This window comes from Cryptomeria japonica, chromosome 11 (assembly GCF_030272615.1).
Source record: "Cryptomeria japonica chromosome 11, Sugi_1.0, whole genome shotgun sequence".
Classification (NCBI taxonomy): domain Eukaryota; kingdom Viridiplantae; phylum Streptophyta; class Pinopsida; order Cupressales; family Cupressaceae; genus Cryptomeria; species Cryptomeria japonica.
In genome coordinates this window covers 581,071,847-581,097,115 of record NC_081415.1, presented here as the reverse complement: position 1 = coordinate 581,097,115, position 25,269 = coordinate 581,071,847, and the positions used below count along the sequence as shown (strand labels likewise).

The following is a 25,269-nucleotide window of genomic DNA, read 5'->3' as shown; positions in this document are numbered from 1 at the left end:
GTCTGCTTGAAACCCACATTTTTTGAGTGCATTGTTATATATGATTACTATTTATTTTGAAACATCAAAGAGTAGGTATTGATGGAAACCAAGTGGTACTAATGGAAAGTATTGGATATGTGCGTAATGTCATATTTGAAATCTCTTGCAATAATGAAGAAGCAGAAGTACATGTATTTGTCATAAGAAGTTTTGCATGTGATCATATAGGATTTCCAACCATCTCATGTTTTGATATATCAAGTCACTTATTGAATCAAAGTTTGACTGAAAACAGCAAGCAGAAGTGATACGAAAGCAAACTGGCTATAATGTTGGGCACTACTGTGGTGAGATGGGGCAAGATTTTTGGGATGCACGGAGATGGCAGCGGGAATTCGAGTCGAGGGAGGTAAATAATCTTTAGGATTTTTTGAAGTTTGTTATCTTGTCAATGTAAACATAATTTGTTCTTATGTTACTCTATACAAGTAATTATATTATTGAGTGGGCATTCAAATATATTTTCAAAGAATGAATACAGGTGATTTAGCATTTGAATTTGGTTTTTAATCTTTTTGTGGCATACATTCTGAAGGACATCATGGTATACGGTGCAGATGTCTGCACCTTGTGCTTTAGCAAGAATTTCTTTCTGCTTTCTGGTTGGAACTCCAAACTGGAATGCTTAGCTACTATCTAGGCACGTAAAAGTGTATCCATATGAGAGATAGTTTTCCTATACATGCCGAAAAATTAGTTTCAAATACCAAAGGAAGTGGGACTGATATCAAATTGTGACTCGTCTTAACAATGCTTTGCAAGATCTGAAAATACAGCAGCAAAATCTGTTTTCATTCATATGTATGTGTAGCTTAATTTTAATGTCACAAATATTTTGTAAACTTGTTATGTCAGGTGCTTGTAATGACAGCACAAATTCTTCTGAACATCCTGCGGCATAGCATAATAAAGATGGAAGCAATTCATCTTCTTATCTTGGATGAGTGCCACCATGCAGTAAAGAAACATCCTTATTCATTGGTAATGTCTGAATTCTACCATACCACTCCAAAAGATAAAAGGCCAGCAGTTTTTGGTATGACAGCTTCTCCAGTCAATTTGAAAGGTATGGCACTTTAAAAAGTCAAGTTGCTTTTTTGTGCTTCACATTCTTTTGATATTTTTGGTTTGATAATATAGTATACGCTCGTGTAACTTATTAGAGACTGATGAATAATTTTGCCATTGATCTCAAAATTCCAGTCTCTATCAAACTACTATCATCCACTGCGTTTAGTTGCAGTGATTCTGTTTATGTCATTCCTGGATATTTAAGTAACAGCTCTGCCTTCCAGGTGTTTCAAATCAGGAAGACTGTGCAATAAAAATACGCAACCTTGAAAGCAAACTTGATTCTGTTGTATGCACTATAAAAGATAGGAAGGAGCTTGAGAAGCATGTTCCAATGCCACTAGAAGTGGTAGTGGAATATGATAAAGCAGCTATACTATGGTCTTTACATGAACAAATAAAACAAATGGAAGGTGATATCGAAAATGCTGCTCACGCCAGTTCGAAACGGAGCAAATGGCAATTTATGGGTGCAAGAGATGCCGGGGCCAAAGAGGAGCTGCGACTTGTTTATGGTGTCTCTGAAAGAACAGAAAGTGATGGTGCTGCCAATCTAGTGCAAAAATTAAGGGCAATCATCTATGCCCTCGATGAATTGGGACAATGGTGTGCCTATAAGGTAGTGAGTTAGTGCAATGAATAATCACTGTCAATTATTAGTGTCATTTGGTTTATATCCAAGTACTTTGGCTTTTCATTGATAAATAAATTATGCTCTTTGCGTGTTGATTTATTTATTTTTACTGTTTAGGTTGCTCAATCATTTCTCACATCCCTACAAAATGATGAAAGAGCAAATCGTCAGCTGGATGTGAAATTTCAGGAGTCGTATTTGGAAAAGGTTGTAGCTCTTCTGCAGTGCCAATTGACGGAGGGAGCTGCATGTAATAAGGATTCTGAGAATTCAGAGAGTAATAATAATGCTTTGGAAGGAGGATCTGCAGATGAAGTTGAAGAGGGCGAGCTTCCAGATGCTTCTGGTGAAACACATTTCTTTTGTTTTGCATCCTTATGTTATTTTTCTTCAGCCTACCACTCATGAAACTTCTTTTGCTACAGAATAAATTTGGTTTTTCTTCAGCTTCTCATTTCTTCATAAAGCTTATAAGTTCGGACCCAGTACTCTAAAATAAGACCTGAAATATCCTTACACATGCTATTGCTTATATATTAGTTACATACTTAAAAACTCATTGTTGGACTTCTGAAAGAAAAATTGTGAATTTACCATTGAATTATTTTGGCCTGCAGAATTCAGGGTGTGGTTTGCTTTAGTTCTCCTCATATCTAGACATGAATATTGCAACGTTTAGTACTATTTCTGCACATGCTTTGTTACGCCTTTGCTATTTTTTTGCCATATTTCCTATTAATTGTCGAGGGGCAGGGCTCTGCTGATGGATATTTGCTCAATCTACTACTAACGGGGTCTTGGTTGATTTCTTAATTCTTTTCCTTTAGCTACTTAGATGTTTCAGTTTGCTGAGTGTATATATATATAAACAGGAAAGGTCCTTGAGTTTCCAAAAAAGTCCAACATGTCTCAGGGAAAATGCAGGAAAAAAAGGGAATTCATGGAGACATGTCTTCCTCCGTGTACATGATGTCCCCAAGCCCCAAGTACCTCCTCAAAACAGGAAAGGTCCTTGAGTTTCCAAAAAAAGTCCAACCCGTCTCAGGGAAAATGCAGGAAAAAAAGGGAACTCATAGAGACATGTCTTCCTCTGTGTACATGATGTCCCCAAGCTCCAAGTACCTCCTCAAAACAGGAAAGGTCCTTGAGTTTCCAAAAAAAGTCCAACATGTCTCAGGGAACATGCAGGAAAAAAGGGAATTCATGGAGACATGTCTCCTCTGTGTTTTTGCATTCCTGAAATGTCTTGGTTGTTGGGGTGGCCCCTGGAGGATAGGAGATGCATCCTTGTGGAGAACTTGAGTAATCTAAACGAGCAATATCTACTGATATTGAAATGCATTGCATGAGATGCCACATGGCATCTGAGAATAAGCCATTCAAGAGCTCTTAAACAATATCAATTTGGAAACCCTCTGTCTCCACAATTTTCCCTGAGGAACAGCTCTATTCCACGGTGTTAGAAATCATATAACTGGCACTGATCAAAATAATTATTGGTTGTACTCATCAGTGTGAGTGACAGTTTTACTTCAACTATACTATGGGCAATGGTGGAATAATTTTGAAAGCCTTTTTGCAGAAGCTGATGGCTGTAGAGTTTTTTATTCATGTATTTTTGTTAGTTGCCAGAAAATAATAAGTCAGTCAATGCTATAGATTTTACCCAAAAACTACAAACAAACAATGGTTCAGTCCCTTTTATTGAAATACTATATTCATCTGCCATTGCTTGGTGTTGAGTGAGCTTTATCTGCTTGCAGTTGAATGGTGATGTATATTGCCATGTCATGTCAAGTCAAGTCACGAAAGATTGCTGCTTATTGATAGTATCCATATGATATATTATTAAGTTCACCAATGACTATAGAGAATTTGTTATTAATGTATTGTTGTTAGTTGCAAGAAAATTTTAAATCAGGCGATGCTATAGTTTTTAATCCAAAAACTACAGATAGACAATGATCGAATCCCTTTTATTGAAACACTATTGAATATTCATCTACCATTTATTGGTTTTGAGAGGACATTATCTGCTTGCAGCTGATCTACAATGCCTTCCTACTATGTTCTTAGGATACATGATGTTTCATGAAAGATTGGTGCTTATCTGACAATAGAAACAGCATGTCTTATCTTACAATAACTTGCTTGTCCTTTTTTTGGGCTGTCTAATATCTGTGTTTTTTTCTTTTGTGAAGCTGGTGACATATTTGGTACTCCATTTTTTGTGTCTTCTTCTATAAGCACAATCTCTCTCCGTGAATTTTCACCTCATTCTATTTATAAATTTATAAATGCAGATCTTGTTTGATCAGTTTCTTCTCGTTGTCTAAGGCAGGATTTGGACTGGTCACGCTTTGATTGATCTCCATAAATAAAGTCCCAATCTCAGTCATGTTCTTCGTCGAAGACCAAAAATAGTACATGGCAATATGTATAAATCCTATTAGTTTGAGGTTTTCCAATTCTCTGATGCCCATTTCATATAGTTTCGTATGCAAGTCTGATATTATGAAAGCTGCAGATGAAAGCATGTTCAGGGAGCCCCTGAATCTAGTCACAAAGCAAATTGTGCTTGCAGTATGACATATTTCGGAGTGTGTTTCTGTTTGCCCTACTTAAGCTGCATTCAAAGAAGATCTTGAACACTAAATGTGGCAGGGGGCAGAGTTTACTTTCTTTATTTATGCATTTATTTTTCACCACTTCAAGTCCTCTGTTGACTTAACACATTAATGATACTGATTAATAGCCATACTTTGCTTGCCTAAAATAGATGGCAATATAGAACCTCTCATCTCTCATCAAGCTGAGGAGAAAATTAAAAAAATGAGTTCACTAGATTGAGCCAATTGAAACACATTGTTATTTCACAAGAAAAGTTGAAACCTACCTCAATACTTCTGTGAACCAGAGAAACTTGAGGAGAGACTGTCTGAGGCAGACTAGTTGAAAACACCATTTAAAAGCTTTGGGCTGCTGCTGCAAAAAATCAAATTCTCAAGGATCTCTAGGCCTCTGCTGTAAATGATTTCATACTCAAAACTACTTTTTGGCAGCTGCAAAAACATTGGAACTATGCTAAAAATACTCTAGCAAAGTCAAAGAGGGATGGACAAATTCTGAAAAGCATTAAATAACCTTTAATTGAAGAACATAATGCAGATAAGGAGTGTTTGGGCCATCTACTCTTTGAAATTTGATGGGGAGCGTAGCATGTGAGGGGACGTAGCTGTTGCAACAAACCTTAGGAAGCTTCCTTTACTTGCATCTTTATCTTGATTCCCAATTTTTTCTGCCTGTATTGGTTCTAAAGATACATACAAACTTACACTTGGTAAAATGTGTATCTGCTCATGGTGTAATGTCCCCTCTTCAAACTTCAATTATATCCAAACAATAAGTAATAGATAAAATAAAATTATAATTAGAGTTTATTTTTAATAATATCAAGGGGCATGTGAAGGGTTGACCTCTATTGGAGGAAAAAAGTATTTAAGAGAGACCAAGCAAGGAGAAGGAGCATCATTGATAATTCATTTTTATTTGATTATTACTCTGTGTGGAGCAAGAACTATGGTTCAACCAACCTGAGGACGAAACCCCTCTAGGTCTAGAATTTGAGGATGAAAACCCACAATTCCCAAGAGTGCTTTCACATGGAGATCAACATTGTGCAAATTAGAGCTGGAATTTGAATATTTTTACAACTGGCAGCAAATTGTGACTTTATAAGGACAATTATCAAACAGTTTTAAAGGCAGAAAAAGTAGTTTCTCTAAGAAATAAATCACTACAGAATTGGGTTGGATTAACAGCCGCTCAAAAGAATTAAATCAGTCATTCTGAACTATGTTCTGAGCATTAAATCTGATCTACAGAATAAATTATTAATTGTAAAATTTGGATCAATCTCATCAAGATAATTAAGAATTTCATATTTATATTTAATTGTGCAAATTATAATAATTGTGAGCTAGGGTTTGTTATATTTAATAAAAATTAAACAGAATATTACAGTCGTTTAGAGCTGGATCTTGCTAGCCTGTGAAAAAGAAGGATCGGAATTGGTTAAGTAAAAAGCATTGCTAAGGATGCATGTCTATTGACTGTCACACACCTATTAAGGGGCAACTAGATTTTAATTTAAAAATTTGTGCAAGAGTCTAAAGGTGCATACTTTTTCATGAGTAGATGCAATTATTTGAAAATGGAAGAACAACTATTAATACAGCACACCTTCCTATCAGTGGACATAATTTTTGTAAACATAAAAGGCATCTATATTTAAAGCTGCAATCACAAAAAGGAGATTGAAATTTTAATAGCAGGTCAAAGGAAAAAAGCAGAGATTATATTTAGGTGTTTGGAAAGGCTGGAAATAGCCTGGTTTGTGTGCATACATATTAAAAATAGATCAATCATCCTATTCCTTTCGTTTGATTCAAACTTGCAAACCTTGGTTGGCTAGACTAGTTTCAAGTGTTAAGACATCAGTCTTGCAGGATTTTAGGGACGTGCAACAAGAGTTACATTATAACCACAATGGCCTTTGAAAATTTGATGAGTGTTTTGTGATCAAATTCAACACATTTTTAGGCTGTCTTCATTGGCATTCAGTGATTTATGGTAATATTCTGCATCTAAAGTAGAACATTTTTTTTAATTAAATTCCACTATGTTTATTAACAGATATTTAGCATTGAAACAACAAACATATTGATTTTACAAGAGGGTTTTGAGTTGTTCATCATCATATTAGTTTTACAATAGCAGTGCCAATGTTAGTTCAATAAATTTCGTCAATCAATCAAAACAATATCAGCAGTTTGTTATCAAACACTAGATTTCCAAGATGCAGTATCATTTCCAATCAGTGGAGGTTGTATGAATTGTTCGAGAAGAGTTTCTGACAAGAACTAAGTATTGTTCTCATTAGGAATAATTATTAATAGGAGATGGATGTTTATAAAGAAAAAAAATTGATACAATGATGATACATGTTGGGCTGGATGCTCCACATGGCGTAGAAGGATATGAATGCTTCTGAAAGTTGAAGAGCCAATAACAAAAATCAGAATAATTGCATATAGAGAACAACTGCTGGATTTGTTGATAGACCTCTACAACCCTCTTTATATTTGTAGAGGAGAAGAAAAGTTTGAGTCAAGGGTCATCAAGAGGAATACATTTCTAGATTTGTTAATATTGCACAGTAAAGTTTATTTTGAAAAGGATTAAAAAAAATCAGATGAAGAGACTGAGCAAACCTTGGAACTAGTGACAGATACATGGAAGACAAATTTACAAGAGGAAGAGGTCAAGGAAAAAATTGCTGAGTAAAAGTCAAAAGTGGAAAGGGTTAAAATTAGAGCTGCCAAAAATTAAGAAGGAATAGACTAGGGAGGAAGGACAAAATTAATCCACCATACAAATTAGAGATGAAATTAATCTACAAGGTAGCATTTTGGAGGAGCATAAAATTGTGGAGGATGTGGAATCTGGCCCCATTAATCTTCTGCTATGGATGTCACTAGGATTGCCGAAAAAAGAGGGAAGCGTACCTTATTTTAGGCAACCACAGAAGATGAGACCTTAAATTATGTGAGGAATGGGAAAGAAGCCCAAAAGAAGCTAAGTTGATAGCTACTGGAGCATAACATGTGCAAGAATTTAAAGAAAAGTTTTCTTGCATGGACAATAATAAGCAAGAGTTTAGACAGCAATTAGATGTACTAAATTTGTAGATGTACTTCTACATCTTGTATGGGAACCTTAGCAGGTGATGACAAAACAAATAGTCTTGGGTTTGCAAGTTGGAGTGAAAAAGTGAGCATTCCAACCACTCCTATGAGTACTACTCAAAATATGAAAGAGAGTCAAGGAAGCAATAATCGTTTGGGGAATTAATCGGCAAAACAAAAGTATAAAATTTTTCCAAACAATGGGATTTACAAAAAAACATAAAAAATTGCAGAAAAACAATCAAAAACTACTTTTTTTAATATTTTAGGGCATTTCCATAGCATAGAGATATTGTAGGCAAATAAAATAGACACTTGAGAACACATGAATTGCAGGAAATAGATTTTCGTTGTTTATATTCATATCACTGATTACGTTGCACAAAATATACTACACCATAAATAATATCTAGATGGTGATAGATGTCAAAATGTCAATTACAATATAGTTTGTGACTTTGAACAAAGTCAACTTGTAAACTAAGTACAAAATTCCAAACTATCAAATGTAGGCAATGACATGCTAGAGGGCAGGAGGCCTTGATGATGAAGCTCTCGGGTGAGAGCCTGTCCTAATTCGCTCAACCCATTGAGGACCAAAGTTGGCTTGCCTCATGATATCAAAATCTTCAGTCTCAAATGGACGATCAGCAACAACATCAGATGTGAGATGTTTTAATCAGAAATTATGTTTAATCAGAAATCTGTGTCAGGTGATACATTACCTACATTACTTGTTATTGTATTGTTTTTTAAAATCTGAAAATTACTGCACAAGAGAGGTTTTATATTCACTATGACTGCACAAGAGAGGTTTTATGTGAGGCCATTGAATGAGGAAGGGATTGTTGAAACTCCAGGTTATTGTCAAAATCCCAAACAAACTGGCAATTTTTCTCAAATTATGCTTCATAGGCATTTTGTCAAACAGTTTGTATGCAACCTCTTCTGTTGAATTTTCTAACCGTAATTATTATTCAAATATTCTTAATGGTTTGGGAATGTACTTGCATTACAAAGTCATTTTAATCATTCGTAACATTTAATTCATAATCTCAAACAATGACCATTCAACATATACATACATAACAATATTAGTTTCATACATACATAATACATACATAACAAACATACAGAAAATAAAACATACATGTGCAATAAAACATACATGTGCAATAATGGCAAACTTCTTAAAACATATACATACATAACAATGACAAACTCATATTAGTTTCTTAATTTATACATAGAGAGTTTTAATATTAAAACTAAAACATATATTAAAACAAATGTCCAATACCAGTTATTAAAATCTATTAAAACTAATATACATACATATTAAAATATATACATACATTAAATGTAATACCAGTTATTGTATTTTGCATATGTTTTAATATTAATATGGTAATACCAATTATTATATTTTGCATACCAGTTAGTTTTTTTTTTTGATCGGTAAGAGGTCGAAGCCAAGAATTTTATTAATCATAATTTAAAGTTTACATCACTCCACTCGTGCGGGCGCCGGTAGGAAAGAGTGGAGGTGAGAAAACCTCCGGCCTTGCCCGAGACCATAGTCCAGAAAATTTCTACAGCTATTACATATATGAACAGATTTTGAACAATACAGTAGCACCTTGGGCCGAGGGTGAACAGATGGGAAGAGATTATCTTTCCCTTACAAGCCCCTATTACCATTTGCAATTATCACTGTTCTCCTTGTGCCTTGAGTTTGATCATTGGTTGCATGTTGTTTATAGCCTGTTTAGCACCACTGTCATCCTTTCATTTGATAAAGATGGCCTTGCTCCTCCTGCATGGTTAGTATTCAAATCACTTGCCAAGCTTGTTAGTAACATTCAGATAATAAAATTTATCTTCCATACTAGGATTATTCCACAACCATTTATCCGATTGGAATTGCCATTCCAAAAGCTTAAACAGAGAAATGTAAACAAAAAATTATCAACAGTGTCTTTTGACTCCCTTCCTAGATGTTTATAAATTCTTAACCCCATTTATCTATAATTATAAAGTAGTCGATATGACATAATCATCAACAGAGTTTTAAGATAATTCCCTTTTTGAACAATGATCATCCAAAGTTATGAGTCACCTGTTTACTTCCTTTTGCTTATGTACCAAGATGCTATCCCTGATAATGGATGATATCTAGGATACAATAACAAAAGGGGGTAAAGGGGAATCTTTCATGTCTGAATCCGCGTCTAGCAAACACTCTCATCCATGTAAATATATACTGAGAGGGTAATAGAAGTGGATGAATTTCCTGGCAGAATTTAGCCTAAATTCTTACCTAGAATATTTTGCATGCAAACCACATATTACCTGCAGTCTGTAGAATGTCAGATAACCTTTCATTTATAGATAGATCCGCAATAAGTATCAATGAGCATATTTCAACAATTGGCAGGACAACCCAACGTTACAATTGATTTTCTCAGTTCATATAGGTCTAATCATATAGAAATTGATCCCACCTTGATAATGTATCCACCAATGTGAATATATACCTATATATGAGTAAACCCTGTTGCTTATAATCATATATATGAATATATATTCATATTTATGAATCTCAAAACAGAGTACAAATATATCGGCCAATTCTCAACATATGTAGAAATATATGAACAGGAACAATCAAAAGTAACTTGAAATGATAGTTCCAAGCTAATCTTATGAAGTTTATCTAAGTAAAACCATAAAATTAATCGTTGATGCATACTATTTAATTTCATTTAAACCAGTTATGTTTATCCTTAAGATTTGGCGAGATTATTATCTCTTTTGAAGTCTGTATTTGATCAAAAGTTAACATTGTTTTTCTTGATACAGTAATAAGCTAAAGTACCAATCTATGCCGAATATATGGTGACAAGGAAGGGACAAAATTGTCACATTATCTAACCAGGAACCGAAGCCTCCTTATTCCGAGCTTGAAGAAGGGGTCATTGCTTCACCCTCGTCCATTTCCAAGCCTTCTTCCTTTAGGAAGTCCTCGAACCAAGTGGTCTTTGGTGGGTTTCTAACATGAAATAAATGCAGCAGGAAATTTACATTCCTATTAATTGCATCATTTCTCTCCCTGGTAAAGGCTGCCTCATCCATAGTGATAATGGGGTATCTAGGTACCAGCCTATTGTTTCTTATGAAGACATCATAATCTCTTGGCCTTGGAATGGTCCAGTCATTGTCAATATTGACAAGAACCCTCTCCAAATCGCCCAATATCGATGCAATGAAGACCTCCTTGCAGAGGGCGCCTGTTTCATCTCTTTTCTTGGTGGAGGTCACTGTAATGGCCAAGAACATGGCCGCTACATCAGAGTTTGCCCTAGTCCGGTCAGTATTTGTGAGATAGTCTGGGCCGAGGATATTTTCTACAACATCTATTGCTAAGGTATGAGGAAAGCGAATAATGCGTTTGAGGCGATCCCTAGTGATATCCCCATCGAAGGCCATCTGCCTCTTTGAGCTACTCAGTTTGATCAGGGTGTCCATTTCTGGTTTTACTTCAGTCCAGGAGGTATCGATAACATAGAGCTGTACATGCCTAAATTGGTTTGAAAGCTTCTTAATTTTATCATGAAAGCTTGGCTTAATAGTTGTGTTGGGTAATTATGTTCGTGACTAGGATGTCACATCCTTTCTTAAATCTTGCGTACCTCTCATCCTCATCGGATATTTCTAATTGATTTAGTATAAATGTCACATCTTCAAATGAAGATCCGCCTATGGGAATATCATTTTGAGTTGCCATGCTTATATTTTAGCTAATGATCTTTCAAGTTACCGACTAGGACAGCCAGCTAATGCCCTTTTCATCGGGACTCTAACCTGCCATAATGGCCCCGATATCTCTCAAAACAGATTTGTAATGATGATCGGGCACTTTGATTAAGAGTTTTGATTTTTTGTACAGTTGTATATATTTGGATTTGAGTGTGCCCATCATACGAAGCTAATGATTATCATGTTCTTTAAGAAGAATAAATGTTTTATCCTATAATAAGTGATATGTGAATAATAAATAGAGTGTATATAAATATATGATATAACTAATGTATATATTTATATATATAAGATTATAAATTGTATATTTATATATATGAATATAAATGTTTATATATATCTAGTGTATAATTATATATATATCTTAGATTATAAATATATATGTGTTTATATAAATATTCATATATATATTAATATATAATATATATATATATATATATATCTAGTATATAGTCTGTTTTTATATCTATATAAGATGAATAAATATATATTTGTATAGGAATATATCTATATATATATATGTGTTGTATATATATAAGATTTGTATATATATATATATTATGTATATACAAATATATAATCTTTATTTATAAGTATCTTTCTATGTTTATGTATTTATATGTACATATAATAGACAATAAGTATATATATATATACATAGGTTGTATATCTATATATCTGAAGATATATATCCATATGTATATCCAATATTTTAATGTTTATTAAGTTTAACCTGTAGATTGTTCTGCATATTTTATAACATAGTTTTAATGCCAATGTTTATGCAATGCAAATTATTATGTATATGTATATGTATTAATACAAGTGACAGTAAATGATCTGAAACAGAGAATGTAAAAGGTTGTGTTAAATGTTTAATTCTTATCCCCTACTAATTTTGGCCTTAGGTTATCTCTATGTGTATAATGGGACAAAGTGTTTGGTTAATTTGTGGATAAATCTGTGTAAAAGCTTTTATTTTTATAGATTTTGTGTCGTTGTAAAATATTGTTTAAGGATATATGCCAGGTGCCACATGGATCACTGTTTTACAATCAGCCCCCATGTTAGCTAGGGAGTCGGCCCTTTTATTGCCCTCTCTGTAGATATGATTAAAGATGACTCTGTCAAATGTTTTGATGTCCCTCAGTATCTTAGCTAGGGAAGCATTTAGTTTCCAATCAGGCATTGCCCCTTTTCTAAGGGCATTAATGATTATGGTTGAGTCCCCTTCAATGTTAATCCTCTTTACATTCAATACTTTGCATAGGTTTATACTTGCAGCTAATGCATTCAATGCTGCTTCATTGTTTGTGCATTTGCCCAAGGGAAAGGCCACGTGGGCCATTTCTTCCTCCTTTGAATTGTGTAGGCAGCAACCCAGTCCAGCCTTTCCTGGGTTGCCCCTAGAAGCCCCATCAAAGTTAAGCTTGATCCATCCTGCATTGGGGGGTAGCCACTTGCATTCTGCACGTTTTATGTTGTTGGATGGTGGACCTTTCCCTATGAAGGGTGGAATCTTTAGACCCTTCCACCTTAGTCTCATTTTTTCATCCCAATAGGACATATTAACATCCCTCTGATTGTTAGAGGTCTGGTTGTTTACCATTTCAACTATGGTTGCTTCGATTTTATTGGTTAGTTGGGCCCAGTGCATTTAACTATCTTTGAAAACCCTCCTATTTCTCTCCTTCTAGATTTCCCAGATCATAATGGAGGGGCTATGATCCATAAATTTTCATACATACACCCTATGTTCCGAATGGGCCAAGCATTGAAAAGGTCAGAGAGAGTGCTAGGAATAGGGGTGTACCAGTTCAATTGTTTTTTCAACCATCCCCAGCAGTTGTGTGCATAAACGCACGTTAACAACATATGATTAGTGTTTTCTTCCTCCATTTCACATGATGGGCATTTGCTGGGGCCCTCAAATCCTAGTTTTTTGAAGGTTTCATTGGTGAGAAGCCGATTTTGAATTGCCAACCATGCAAACAGGCCAACCTTTGGTAGGCACCTTTTATTCCAACAAAGTGTTAGGGACAGGTTGGTGCTTGGGTTATTTTTCTTGATTAACAGGTGTTTATATCCCTCCTTAGTTTCATACATCCCCTTCTTAGATCCTGCCCACATCAGTTTATCTTTTTCAGAATTTAATGCAGGGTTTCTTGAGGCTAGGATCCTTGCTAAGAGGGATCTCTCCAGGTCCGGCAGGTCTAAATTATTCAGTGATTTCCATCTCCATTGTTTGAGGCCCCAATGCAGTATTCTTCCACATAGTCTTTTACTTTATCTCCCCATAGCTCTTCAAGGATGGGTATAATTTTGTTGAAGTTATGAAGACTATTGATGGCAGTTTGAGCCCCCCAGGAGTCTCTCCAGAATAGGGCATCCTCCCCATTTCCTAGATTCCATGTTAGCTTGTCCATTATGATATCTCTACAATCAATCATAAAGTTCCAAAATCTGGATCCTTTATGTGGATGGGCTGTCCCAAAGATACTTGTGAGATCCGAGTTATGAAGGTATTTGTTAAACAGGATCCGTGCCCATTTAAAGTTAGGGTTGTTATACATTCTCCAAACAAGCTTAGCACCCAGAGCCTTGCTTTGAATTTTCAGGTCCTTGATACCTAAACCCCCAAGGTCTTTAGGCATGCATATCTTATCCCAAGCTATCAATGGTAGTCTGAATTTATCTTCAGAGCCTTGCCAGAAGAATGTCCTTATATGTTCTGTGATTTCTTTTCTCTTAGTTGAGGGTAGATCCATACATGAGAGTTGGTATATTGGCATTGCTAAGAGAACCGACTTAATCATGGTGGCCTTTCCAGCAGAGGATAACCATTTCCCTTTCCAAGAGGAGATCCTTTTTGTAATTTTGGAGACCACCTGATCCCATAATTTGGATGATTTAATCCCTTTGTCTAAGGGAAGTCCTAGGTATTTACATGGTAATTCTCCTATATTGTATTTAAGAATATTTAAGATTTTCCTTTGGAGTTCTTTATTTGTGTTAAAAAAAATAATGTTGGATTTCGAAGTGTTGATTTCCTGTCCAGAAATCATAGTATAGTTGTCTAAGATTTTTTTAAGTGTTTTTGCTTCTGTTGTATTGCTCAGTCCAAACAAGATGGTGTCATCAACAAATTGTTGATGGGTAATTGGTTCCATGTCTGAAGTAATTTTAATACCCTTCAACTGTTGTGTTTCTCTTGCCTTATTGATCATCCTTCCCAAAGATTCTGCCATTGTGATAAAAAGAAAGGGGGAAAGGGGATCCCCTTGTCTGAGGCCTCATGAGATTTCAAAAAAATCTTCTGAGGCCCCATTGACTAAGATTGAGACTCTAGGTGTTGCAATGCATTTGAAGACCAGATTGATCCATTGCTTGTTGAACCCAAATGATTCAAGACATTTGCATAAAAAGTGCCAATCTACTTGATCATAAGCCTTTTTAATATCTAATTTTATCATCATGCTCGGTTCCTTATTATTTTGTACTGAATGGATTGCTTCTTGAGCAATGATTATGCCATCATAAATAGATTTTCCTGGTACAAAACCAGTCTGTCCCTCACTAATGATTATGGGGAGAAGTTTGTGAAGTCTATTTGCAATTGTTTTTGTGAGTAGTTTATAAAGGGTATTGCATAATGCTATTGGTCGGAAATCCTCAAAACAGTCCACTATTTCCTTTTTTGGAATTAAAGCTATGAATGTGTTATTTAGTTCTCTTAGAATCTTTCCTGAATTTCTCATCCCCTCTAGTGCTTCTGTAATTTCTTTCCCCATGAAGCTCCAGCATTTTTGAAAAAAGTGAGCTGGGAACCCATCAGGGCCAGGAGCCTTATCCGGTCCCATCTGGGATAAAGCTGTTTCTACTTCTTCCATAGATAGTTTTTTATTAAGCATCGTATTGTGTTCTTTAGAGATTAATCTGGGAATGCATTTTAAGAATTCACTCTCTTTTGTCCTCCTAGAACCTTCTTTATTATTAAGGATATTTTCAAAATACTCTACTACTTCCCTAGCTATACTATCAGGGTCCTCACTGAAGTCTCCTGATTTTAATTTTATTCTATTTATTCTGTTTATAGCTCTTCTTTGTTTTGTGTTGTTGTGGAAGAAGCTTGTATTTCTATCCCCAGCTTCCAACCAATGTTCCCTGGATTTTGGTTTCCAGTATATTTCTTCTCTAGCGAGGATTTCCTCATACTGGGCCAAATTGGTTTTTTCCATTTGATATATAGCCTATTATCCATCCCATGCCTAATTACCTCCTCATCAGTTCTTTCCATTTCTAGCTCAATTTCCCTTTTTTGTGTGAAGATGTTTCCAAAGTGCATTTTGTTCCATATTGTTAATTGCTGTTTTATCTTTTTTAGTTTGGTAACTACTTTGAAAGTTTTGGATCCTATAACTTCTGTTTCATTCCACCATTTTTCTATTAGTTGTATTAGATTTTCATCCCTTAGCCACATTTTTTCAAAGCGAAAGGGGGTTTTGGTTGGCTTTAGTTCTTCTGATATGGTCAATTAGACCGGGAAATGGTCCGATCCTGAGAACGGAAGAACTAAGGATTCATAAGACTGTGTGAGATTCCCACAAAGGAAGAATCTATCCATTTTTTCTGCAATGTTGCAGAAACCTTGTCTTCTATTATTCCAAGTAAAGGCTTCATTTTTTGTCTTGAATTCCATCAAGTTACACTAATGAGTCCATTCCTTGAAGTCTTGACTTGTTTGGGTCATTTTTTTATTACCTCCCCATTTTTCCTTGGGATCTAAGATGGCGTTAAAATCCCCACCTATTATGTATGTTTGATCTGTGTCACTTGAAAGGAAATCTTCAATTTCATTCCACACTTGTCTTTTTGCTTGTGTATGGATAGGTCCATAGACATTAATTATAATAAATTTTAAGTTGCTTTTGATGCTTATAGCCCAGCCACACATCCAGTTTGGGCTTTTGCTTATAAGTTTAAAGGATATTAGCCTAGGATCCCATATGATGGCTAGTCCACCTGAGGCTCCACAAGCAGTTTGTCCTTCTATTTCTCTGATACCTAATTTTTTGTTGAGGTTTGTCATCTCAGTGTTATTTAATTTAGTTTCTTGTATTAAGACTATCTCTGGATTGAATTTAGCTATTCAACGTTTAAAGATACGTTGCTTGTTAGGGGCATTCAGGCCCCTAACATTCCAAGTAAGGAGTTTCATAACACCATGGGAAGGTTTGTGATTTTAATCTGGCTAGCAGCACATCCTGCTTTGGTTAATAATTCCGCAATTGATTTTCTCCCTCTTTTTTTAGTTCAGTAGCATAATCTGGGGGTAAGCAGGTTTCTAGTCCAGTTAGTTATTATACATACATAGTCGGTATTGAAACTAAAACATATACATACATATTAAAACTAATATACATACATATTAAGCAATAGTCCGTATATATTAAAACTAAAACATATATTAAAACATACACATACATATTAAAACTAATATACATACATATTGAAACATATATTAGAAGCAATCCCATATTAGTTTTAATATGAGTTTCCCGCAAACGTATACATACATAACAATGGCAAACATATAGAAAATTCATACATGTAGCAATTGTTTCCCGCAAGTCTCCATGGTCAAGGAATTTACAGTTTAGAATCTGTGGAACTAGTATAGGAAGAATCGTAAATACTAAATAGAAATACCTCAAATTTTGCAGTCGCCGGTAATGCTCTATCGCGCGACCAAAAAAAACCTTCTAATTGCTTCCTTTCGGATTTCTATTTGCTTCCTTTCGGCTTCAACTTCGTCTGTAAACTTCGGCTATTTATCGATTTTTCTGGACATTCTAGGGTTTTCGTGGTGAGTTTTTTTGGCGTGATTTCGCACAGTGATTAATCACGTTTTTTTGCCGATTAAAATGGAAAAAATCGTTGAAAATCGGAAAAATCGGTCAACGATTTTTTCCGATTTTTTGGGGGAATTGATCGGGAACAGTCCCCATTGCCAATTAATCGGGAGTGATTGGGTTTTTTCTCCCGACTATTGCTTCTATGAAAGAGACTATTACTTTTCACTATGTCTTTTCAATATTTTTGTCATCATGGAAAGTACTCTCAACATGCGAAAAAAGTGAAAGATATGATTCACAGTGGAGGACACCTAGATTCTTTTACTCAAATACAAAATTGGCTATGTACAAAGGAGAGGGATCCTACCTAGTACTTAGGGTTGTCCCACAATTCATAATGGCAGAGGATGCAACACATTGTTGTCGTTTTCGATGTCAGCAATGACAATCAAGAGTTTGTATTTGCTGCCCAAGATCTTTGGTGAATATGTAATGAGAGAGCAGAAGATTGTGGCACCATATGATATCATTCAACTTGATCAGGTCAATTTTTCTTCTTCCTTTTCAAGGCCTAAGTCTATTGAGGAGAATACATATGCTTTTGCTAATACAGGTGTTTTCCAACGGCAGTTGAAAGATAGACATAATGCCAGATACATGAATGAGCAATATTTATTCATACTTGGGTTGAGCAGAGCATATTGTTTCATGACATACCTCTAAGATGACCACCTGATAGAGGATGGTGCATGAGAATGGATTTTTGTAAGCAAAGAGTAACTTGTGAAGGCTCCCTTGCTGATATTCAAACTTGCAATGGTACAGAATTTCCTATGTTTTTATTATGGTATTCATTGGATGGAACCTTTGCTTTTAAAGGTAACATCATCCCACAAAACTCACACTGGTGAATGCAAGTTCATACATCAGATGGCAATTAGTCTACGGGATTATATTTAGAACACTCCTGCCACCTATCTATGAAAGGAATTTATTGTAGAGTGAAGATCTTTCTGTCATATTGGAAAAGGGGAGAAGAAATTTGTCTTCACCATTATTCCAATGCAACCAATACCATCCATAGTGCATAACTATAATACTCCAATACTGTACATTTTGGATAAGTGGGGAGGAAGGCAAACATTGGCAGGAAGCATCATATTAGTTGCACAGAATAGTCAACCAGTAGCTGATCTCAAATTCACCTACAAGGCTATTTGGGCTACTACTGATATGTTCACAATCGGCCAATCTCATGAGGATGAAATGACATGCATAGAGACACAAAAATAAGGTGGGTACTTCAGGATACTTGGTACAGCAAAGGCACAACATCATCTTGCTCCTACTGCTGATTTTGAACAGCAACATAATTTTGTTTGTAGGCAGCCATCTGCTTATCATGCTTGTGCTGATGCTGGAAGGGGATAGGTATGCAACTAAAATTTTGTGTATGATTCAAGCTATGAGGATATTTCTGTCTTGTAGGAACAGAGCTAGACCTCATAGAGCTGTGTATGATTAGCAACCAGAGGAAGGTAACCCAAGAGAGTGCTACTTCAAAGATACTTTTGGGGAAAGACTTCATTGGGATGTTCTCACTGATAATAGTTTGGGTGATGTTGAAATAATTGACATATTTTGTGAAACATTCATCTTCTCTACAAGTACTGAATGATTCATTAGTGAGTGGGCATCAATTGCAAAGGTTGTAACTCTTTTAATTGGAAGAGGAAAAATCAGTACACTTGCAACTCATGTCATTGTTGGGCAAACAATGTGTTAGTGATTAATTGCTTGGATTGACAAAATGTACTTGTTGCTCTTCAAGATGGCAGGGCAAAATCTTGAACATTTTGCCTAAGGCAGTACTGCAAGTGGCTCAAGGGTATTTTGAGGCAGAAGAATAGGATTTGAGTGGTATGGAACTGCATACAAATGACATCAGCCTTATTTTGGCATTGACGGACTATCTTGGTAGATAGGTTGAGGCAAGCATATTAACAACTCGTCAGGGACATCATTGTATTATAGAGTCAGGCATAACTGAGGCAGTCAAAGAAGCATCATGTGGTGCAGAGTTTCAATTTCGTAAGTATATCAAAGTAGTGCAACATAAGCTAACTACATCACAAGGTGGATCGAAGATTGGAAATTACAAATCTCCAAGGATTAGTTTAGTTTGTCATTTGGGTGGACTGTAATGCCTTCTTTTCAAACTTAAACTATGTCCAAATAGATAAAGGTATATGATAAAATGTTTTTTTAGTAATATTGAGGGGCATGTGAAGTGTTATGTTTATTGGAGGAAAATGGTATTTAAGAGAGATCAAGCAAGGAGAAGGAGCATCCATTACGAGATTACATTTTGGTTTAATTATTAATCTTTGTTGAGCAAGAACAATGTTTCAACAAGCTTGAGGGTGAAATTCCTCTAGGTCTGGAATTGCAGGATAAAAACTCACAATTTCCAAGAGTGATTTCACATGGAGATCACCATTGTACAAATTGGAGTTGGAATTAGAATATTTTTACAACTGGCAGCAAATTGTGACTTTTTAGGGACAATTATTAGATGGTGTTGAAGGAAGAAAATTAGTTTCACTTAGAAATAAATCACTGCAGAATTGGGTCAGATAAACAGCTGCTCCAAAAGAATTAATTTAGTTATTCTGAACTATATTCTTAGCATTAAATCTGATTACAGAACAAACTATTAATTCAATTTTTGATTAATCCAATCAAGATCATATAAGGATTTCATTTTTATATTTAACTTTGCAAGTTATTATAATCGTGAGCTAGAGCTTGTTATATTTTAAAAAATTAAATGGGATATTGCACATTATATCCCTGGCTTCCCACTGAAGCGAATATTCTATACAATCTTAAAAACAATGCAGAGAAAGGGACTCCAATTTCTCTTGCAGAAGTCTTGCACTCCTTGTACTTCTGTCTCCATTCACTGTCTATTTGCTGTAATTTTGATCTTAAGAAAAAGCAGAGAAGGGGCCTCCAATTTGCTTTCCCAGGCAAAACCAGGACAGGAGAGGGTTCAGGCAAGTGACCATGAGCTGCCTTAAACCCTAGATGCTTCTTTTAATTCTGTTTCTTTTAAATGTGACTTCATTAATTCATTGCCTATTCTTGCTTCATGTTCATGTCATTCAAAATAATAATGAACTCCAGTCATTATTAACCAAAAATGTAATTTTTTCCCAAACAGTCCTGAATTGAATGGTTCAATGTTGTCACCTATTTATTTTACTACATCCTTGTTATTTTTCTTTTTTCCGTCATGTTTATGTCATTTGAAATGTTTGTAAATTCTGGTCTTCATTAACTCGAAATGTTATTTTTTCCCAAATAGTCCTGAATTGAATGGTTCAATGTATTCTTGCTTCATGTTCATGTCATTCAAAATGATTATGAATTGCAGTCATTATTAAAAAAAATGTAATGTTTTCCCAAATAGTCCTGAATTGAATGGTTCAATGTTCTCACTTATTTATTTTACTCCAGCCTTCTTATTTTTCTTTTTTCCATCATGTTCATGTCATTTGAAATGTTTATAAATTCTGGTCTTCATTAACTATAAATGTAATTTCTTCTCAAATAGTCCTGAATTGAATCGTTCAAGTTCTCACCTATTTATTTTACTACAGCCTTGTTATTTTGCTTTCTTACATCGTGTTCATGTCAAATGTTCACAAATTGTGGTATTCAGTAAACTATTAATGCATTTTTTTCCTGAATAGTATTGAATTGAATGGTTCAATGTTCTTCCATATTTGCTTTCCACAACCTTGTTATTTTTCAAAATTATTTTTATAATTGTATTAAAGGGAGTTTTTCTAACATATTGCTCAATTTAAATGTCTAGTTGTCTCTGGTGGTGAGCATGTTGATGAGGTCATTGGCGCTGCAGTAGCAGATGGTAAAGTGACCCCAAAAGTGCAGTCATTGATAAAAATTCTTTTGAAGTATCAGCATACCGAAGATTTTCGTGCAATTATTTTTGTGGAACGGGTTGTATCTGCTTTAGTCCTTCCAAAGGTTTGTTTTTTTCTGCAGTTTTTTATTGTTTTGCTTCATCAGTTGGTTATCAACTTTTGTCTGAACACTTTTTGTTTTGATTCATAGGTGTTTGCAGAATTACCATCTTTGAATTTCGTGAAGTGCGCAAGTTTAATTGGGCACAACAACAACCATGATATGCGGACAAGGCAGATGCAGGAAACAATTGCTAAATTCCGTGATGGTCGGGTATGCTATTACATTTTGTTTATTTTATTTTGTGCAACATAACCTTCATTTTTCGCTTGTGATAGATATCTTGATGTTAAATTTTATTGCAGGTCACCTTGCTAGTTGCAACCAGTGTTGCAGAGGAAGGATTGGACATCCGGCAGTGTAATGTTGTCATTCGCTTTGATCTTGCTAAAACTGTCCTGGCCTATATCCAGTCACGGGGCCGTGCTCGCAAACCTGGATCAGATTATATACTGATGCTTGAGAAGTAATTATTGAGCTGTTCCCTATAGTATCACTTTGCTTAATCTATAATATTTTTTAAATATTTAAGTGTTTTTTTAAACAGCTATTTCTAGTTGAAATTGACTTTCTATTTGTTGATTTCACATGTTTTTGCTTTCCTTCCTTGTTTAAATATATTATGATGCCGCAACTTGTTTACAGCATTTGTTATTTTGAAAGTGTGTTTGGGTTGAAGTTACACTTTTTCTTACACTCTTTGATGAACTTGACATAGTTTTCTTACGCATTTGTAATTTTGAAAGTGTGTTTGGGTTGAAGTTACACTTTTTCTTACGCTTTTTGGTGATAACCGCTTTAGGAGTTAACAAAGCCACGGTTGCCAGTTTTGGATGAACTTGACATAGTTTTCTGATCACCGAGCAATTTCAGAAAGAAAAATAAAAAATCATAAACATCAAATATGACGAAGCTATAATCTTACACCTGCTGATTTTGATAAGATTTATATTGAACTCTTAATATCAAAACATTAGGTTACACACATCATCATCAATTTTTCTGATCTGTTGAATGCACATCTCTTTCCTCTATCGCACTGATATTGTAGGTGGGAAAATCTTCTCTCCTCATGTAATGTGCGTTTGGACCTCAGACTTGTGATCAGCTTGCTTGAAGGTTCCTCATCACGTTAGCAGTGGATTTTTTTTAAGTTGAAAAAAAAAAAGTTCGATGGCACAATTTCTTGCTGCATAATTTTTAAAAATAAATTTATCTTAGACTATATGAATAAGAACAGGTCTGCATTATTTCACAAATGAATACAATAGTAGGCAGGTGAAATGTTTGTTCTGTTCTCTCTCCTTAATGACAATCTTTAAGAAATGTGAAATGGTTAGCAGCCACTTCCATTGATAATGACGGCAATTGCAAATATACCAGCTATTGCCCTGGTTCAGACAAGTCAATAACTGGTTTAGGCTATGTTAGGGACTATAACTGGGTCAACTCATTTTACAGTGCCATCCTCATAGGGTTCAACTCAGAGACAGATTACCAGTTTCTTCATCTCATTAAGGGCTAATTGGATATTTGATTTTTTTAATAGCTTCCTCACTGGTCCAAGAGTCTCTAATGTTCCTAGGTTTCTTCCCTAGGGTTTTATAATCCAGGACATTTTTTAGGTGACATTCTTTGGAAAGTATATGGTGATATTTTATAATCCTTGTAGCTCTTTTCTTGTTATCGTCCAGATATAATACCATTTCTTTTGTTATGGGCAAGATTCGGGCTATTCAAGGACACTTGTGTAATTCTTGTTTAACTATCTTGGAGACAAATAAAGAAAAATTATATTACTTTAATGAATGACCAAAGTATGTAAAGGGGACTCTGAAGTACAGCAAGTCAGAGCTGCTAATCAGAAATGGTAAAAAGACTTATAATCACAGATAAAAATTCCGTAAACTAAAATTAGATCATGAAGTATTAAGTAGAATAATCTAATTAGAGGGGTGATACTTGACAAAGTAGTAAAATAAAAATGATGATAGAACCAAGAGAAAGGAGCCAAATGGAAGACAATGCTCTATTCTGCATCAGAAAGGAGAAGTAGAAGGGTCAGAATTCTGGTCAATTGCCAGAAACAAGAAGGCTCAGCAAAGATGTTTGACTTACAAAGTAACCTCTCAAGAAAGAAACATTTATACAGTATGATGAGATGAAAAATGTAAAAGGCTATTACTGCTTTCCCAACTCAAAACTTCAAAAAATCTGAAATTTTCTATCAACCTTGATGTTTGGCTTCCTGGATGCTTATTACTTTCTCAAGGACAGACACATCCTATGTTCTACAGAATGGTAATGAGTCTTATAGTTTCCTAAACTGCTAGGAAGACTCCAAGTTATTGCATTAGCTCTACTCTGATCTGTTTTTGTTATATATATGCATACTATAGATAGGTTCAAAGTGGATATAATATGTCTATTTTGGCCAAGTTATCAGAAAGAATGTATACACAAATGCGCATGCATATTTCTTTTTTTCTTAAATATCTCGCAAATATTAAAAAAATAACTTGAATGATGACCTTAGAAATTCAAACTTCTATCAATTGTGTGCAATCACAACATTGATTCAAGTATGAACACACATGCATGTTTCTTTTTTTTAAATGTCTCGCAAACCATAAAAAAAATGTATAAATGACGACCTTAGAAATTTAAATTTCTATCACAACATTGATTTAAGTATAAACATAAAAGAGCATTAAAGCAAACACAGGACCAGAATCCTTGTCTATCGCCAGAAAAGAATAAAGCTCAGCAAAGACATTTGATTTACAAAGAAATAACCTTTCTAGAAAGCAAAATTTATACAATGATGGAACACAAAATGGGAAGATGCCATTACTACTTTCCCAACATCAAATCTTCAAAAGTCTTACTTTATCAATCTTTCTCATCAACTCTTGCAAATACTATGTCCTGCAGAAGAAGTAATAAGTCCCTTAGTTGTTTTGATCTGGTAGGAAGATGATGCCAAGGTATTGTGGATCTACCCTGACCGGTTTTTGTTACTTCTGCAAACACCTAAAAGATAGAAGCCAGATTTGAATAATCAAATAGCGAATTGACTTACCTTTTACTGTCTAGCCTCTTAATTTTTACCATATAGAAGAAAGTGTAACCACTCTTTTATAACATGGAAATGGGAACTAGGAAACAAGAATGGATGAAATGTGACTAGAGATGTGAAATTGTTTCCTGCACCACAGGTTTTTGGGATGCAGGTCCATTTTGTATGTATTAAGGATCCCTTGTAGTTTAGCATGCAAGGGAATAAGATGCAATTAATTCCATTTTTTTTGTCTGGGGAGTGATCATACATGCATTAATGGGGGGACTAATACAGCATTGAAAAGACTGCCACAGATAATGACCTAATTGTGTACCGTGAGCTCCAACTTTATGTGCAAACTAGCCAATTAGAGTTTACTTTCTAATTGTCACTAATATTGTTTATTAGGTAGCATGTATGTTGTTAGTATGCTGCTACACACATGTTGTTAGTGTACTGCTACACACAACATGCTTTGATAGGGGATAGAGAGTCCTTATACTGAAGTCTAATATCTTCAAACTTTTGCTACTCAGATCATATCTTAGCACTTCTATTTGATAATGTAAAAAGATGCTTCAAGCCTTACTATTAATCCATACAAACAAAACAAATACGTGCATCTCAACATGGAGGAAAGCAATGGCGAATTCAAAGTACGAACTTCACTTCTACAAGAAATTTAAAACCAAAAACTATCATAGGTTGCTATTGTAACAGCTTCATTGACCACCTTCTTCATCATCGTATGATTTTAGGATTGCTGAGGTTGATCATCCAGCTGAATGACCTTCAGAGTCTCTTCCAGAGATGGATCCTTTTCCAGTTTCATCTCAAAGAACTTTGGGTCCAGGTCCTCCATGTGTACTGATGGCATCAATTTTCTTGCCAGCAGCACATACTCTCTGGCTTGAGCTTGATGTAGAGCCCAGCTCAACTCAACCATTTATGTTTATCTGTCCATAGATTGCAGATCTTCATGGATGT

At 35.0% G+C, this 25,269-nt stretch overlaps 1 protein-coding gene across 1 annotated transcript in view; it reads left to right on the top strand.

Moving 5' to 3' along the window:
- The window catches only part of LOC131072917 (endoribonuclease Dicer homolog 1), a 50,860-nt gene that overhangs the window by 5,813 nt on the left and 19,778 nt on the right, over positions 1–25,269 (top strand). Inside the window, exons 3-9 of the mRNA XM_058009214.2 lie at positions 278–391; positions 898–1,108; positions 1,338–1,732; positions 1,865–2,093; positions 21,052–21,224; positions 21,312–21,434; positions 21,527–21,687. Coding sequence (XP_057865197.2) covers positions 278–391; positions 898–1,108; positions 1,338–1,732; positions 1,865–2,093; positions 21,052–21,224; positions 21,312–21,434; positions 21,527–21,687 — 1,406 coding nt within the window. The remainder of the gene's footprint in view (positions 1–277; positions 392–897; positions 1,109–1,337; positions 1,733–1,864; positions 2,094–21,051; positions 21,225–21,311; positions 21,435–21,526; positions 21,688–25,269) is intronic.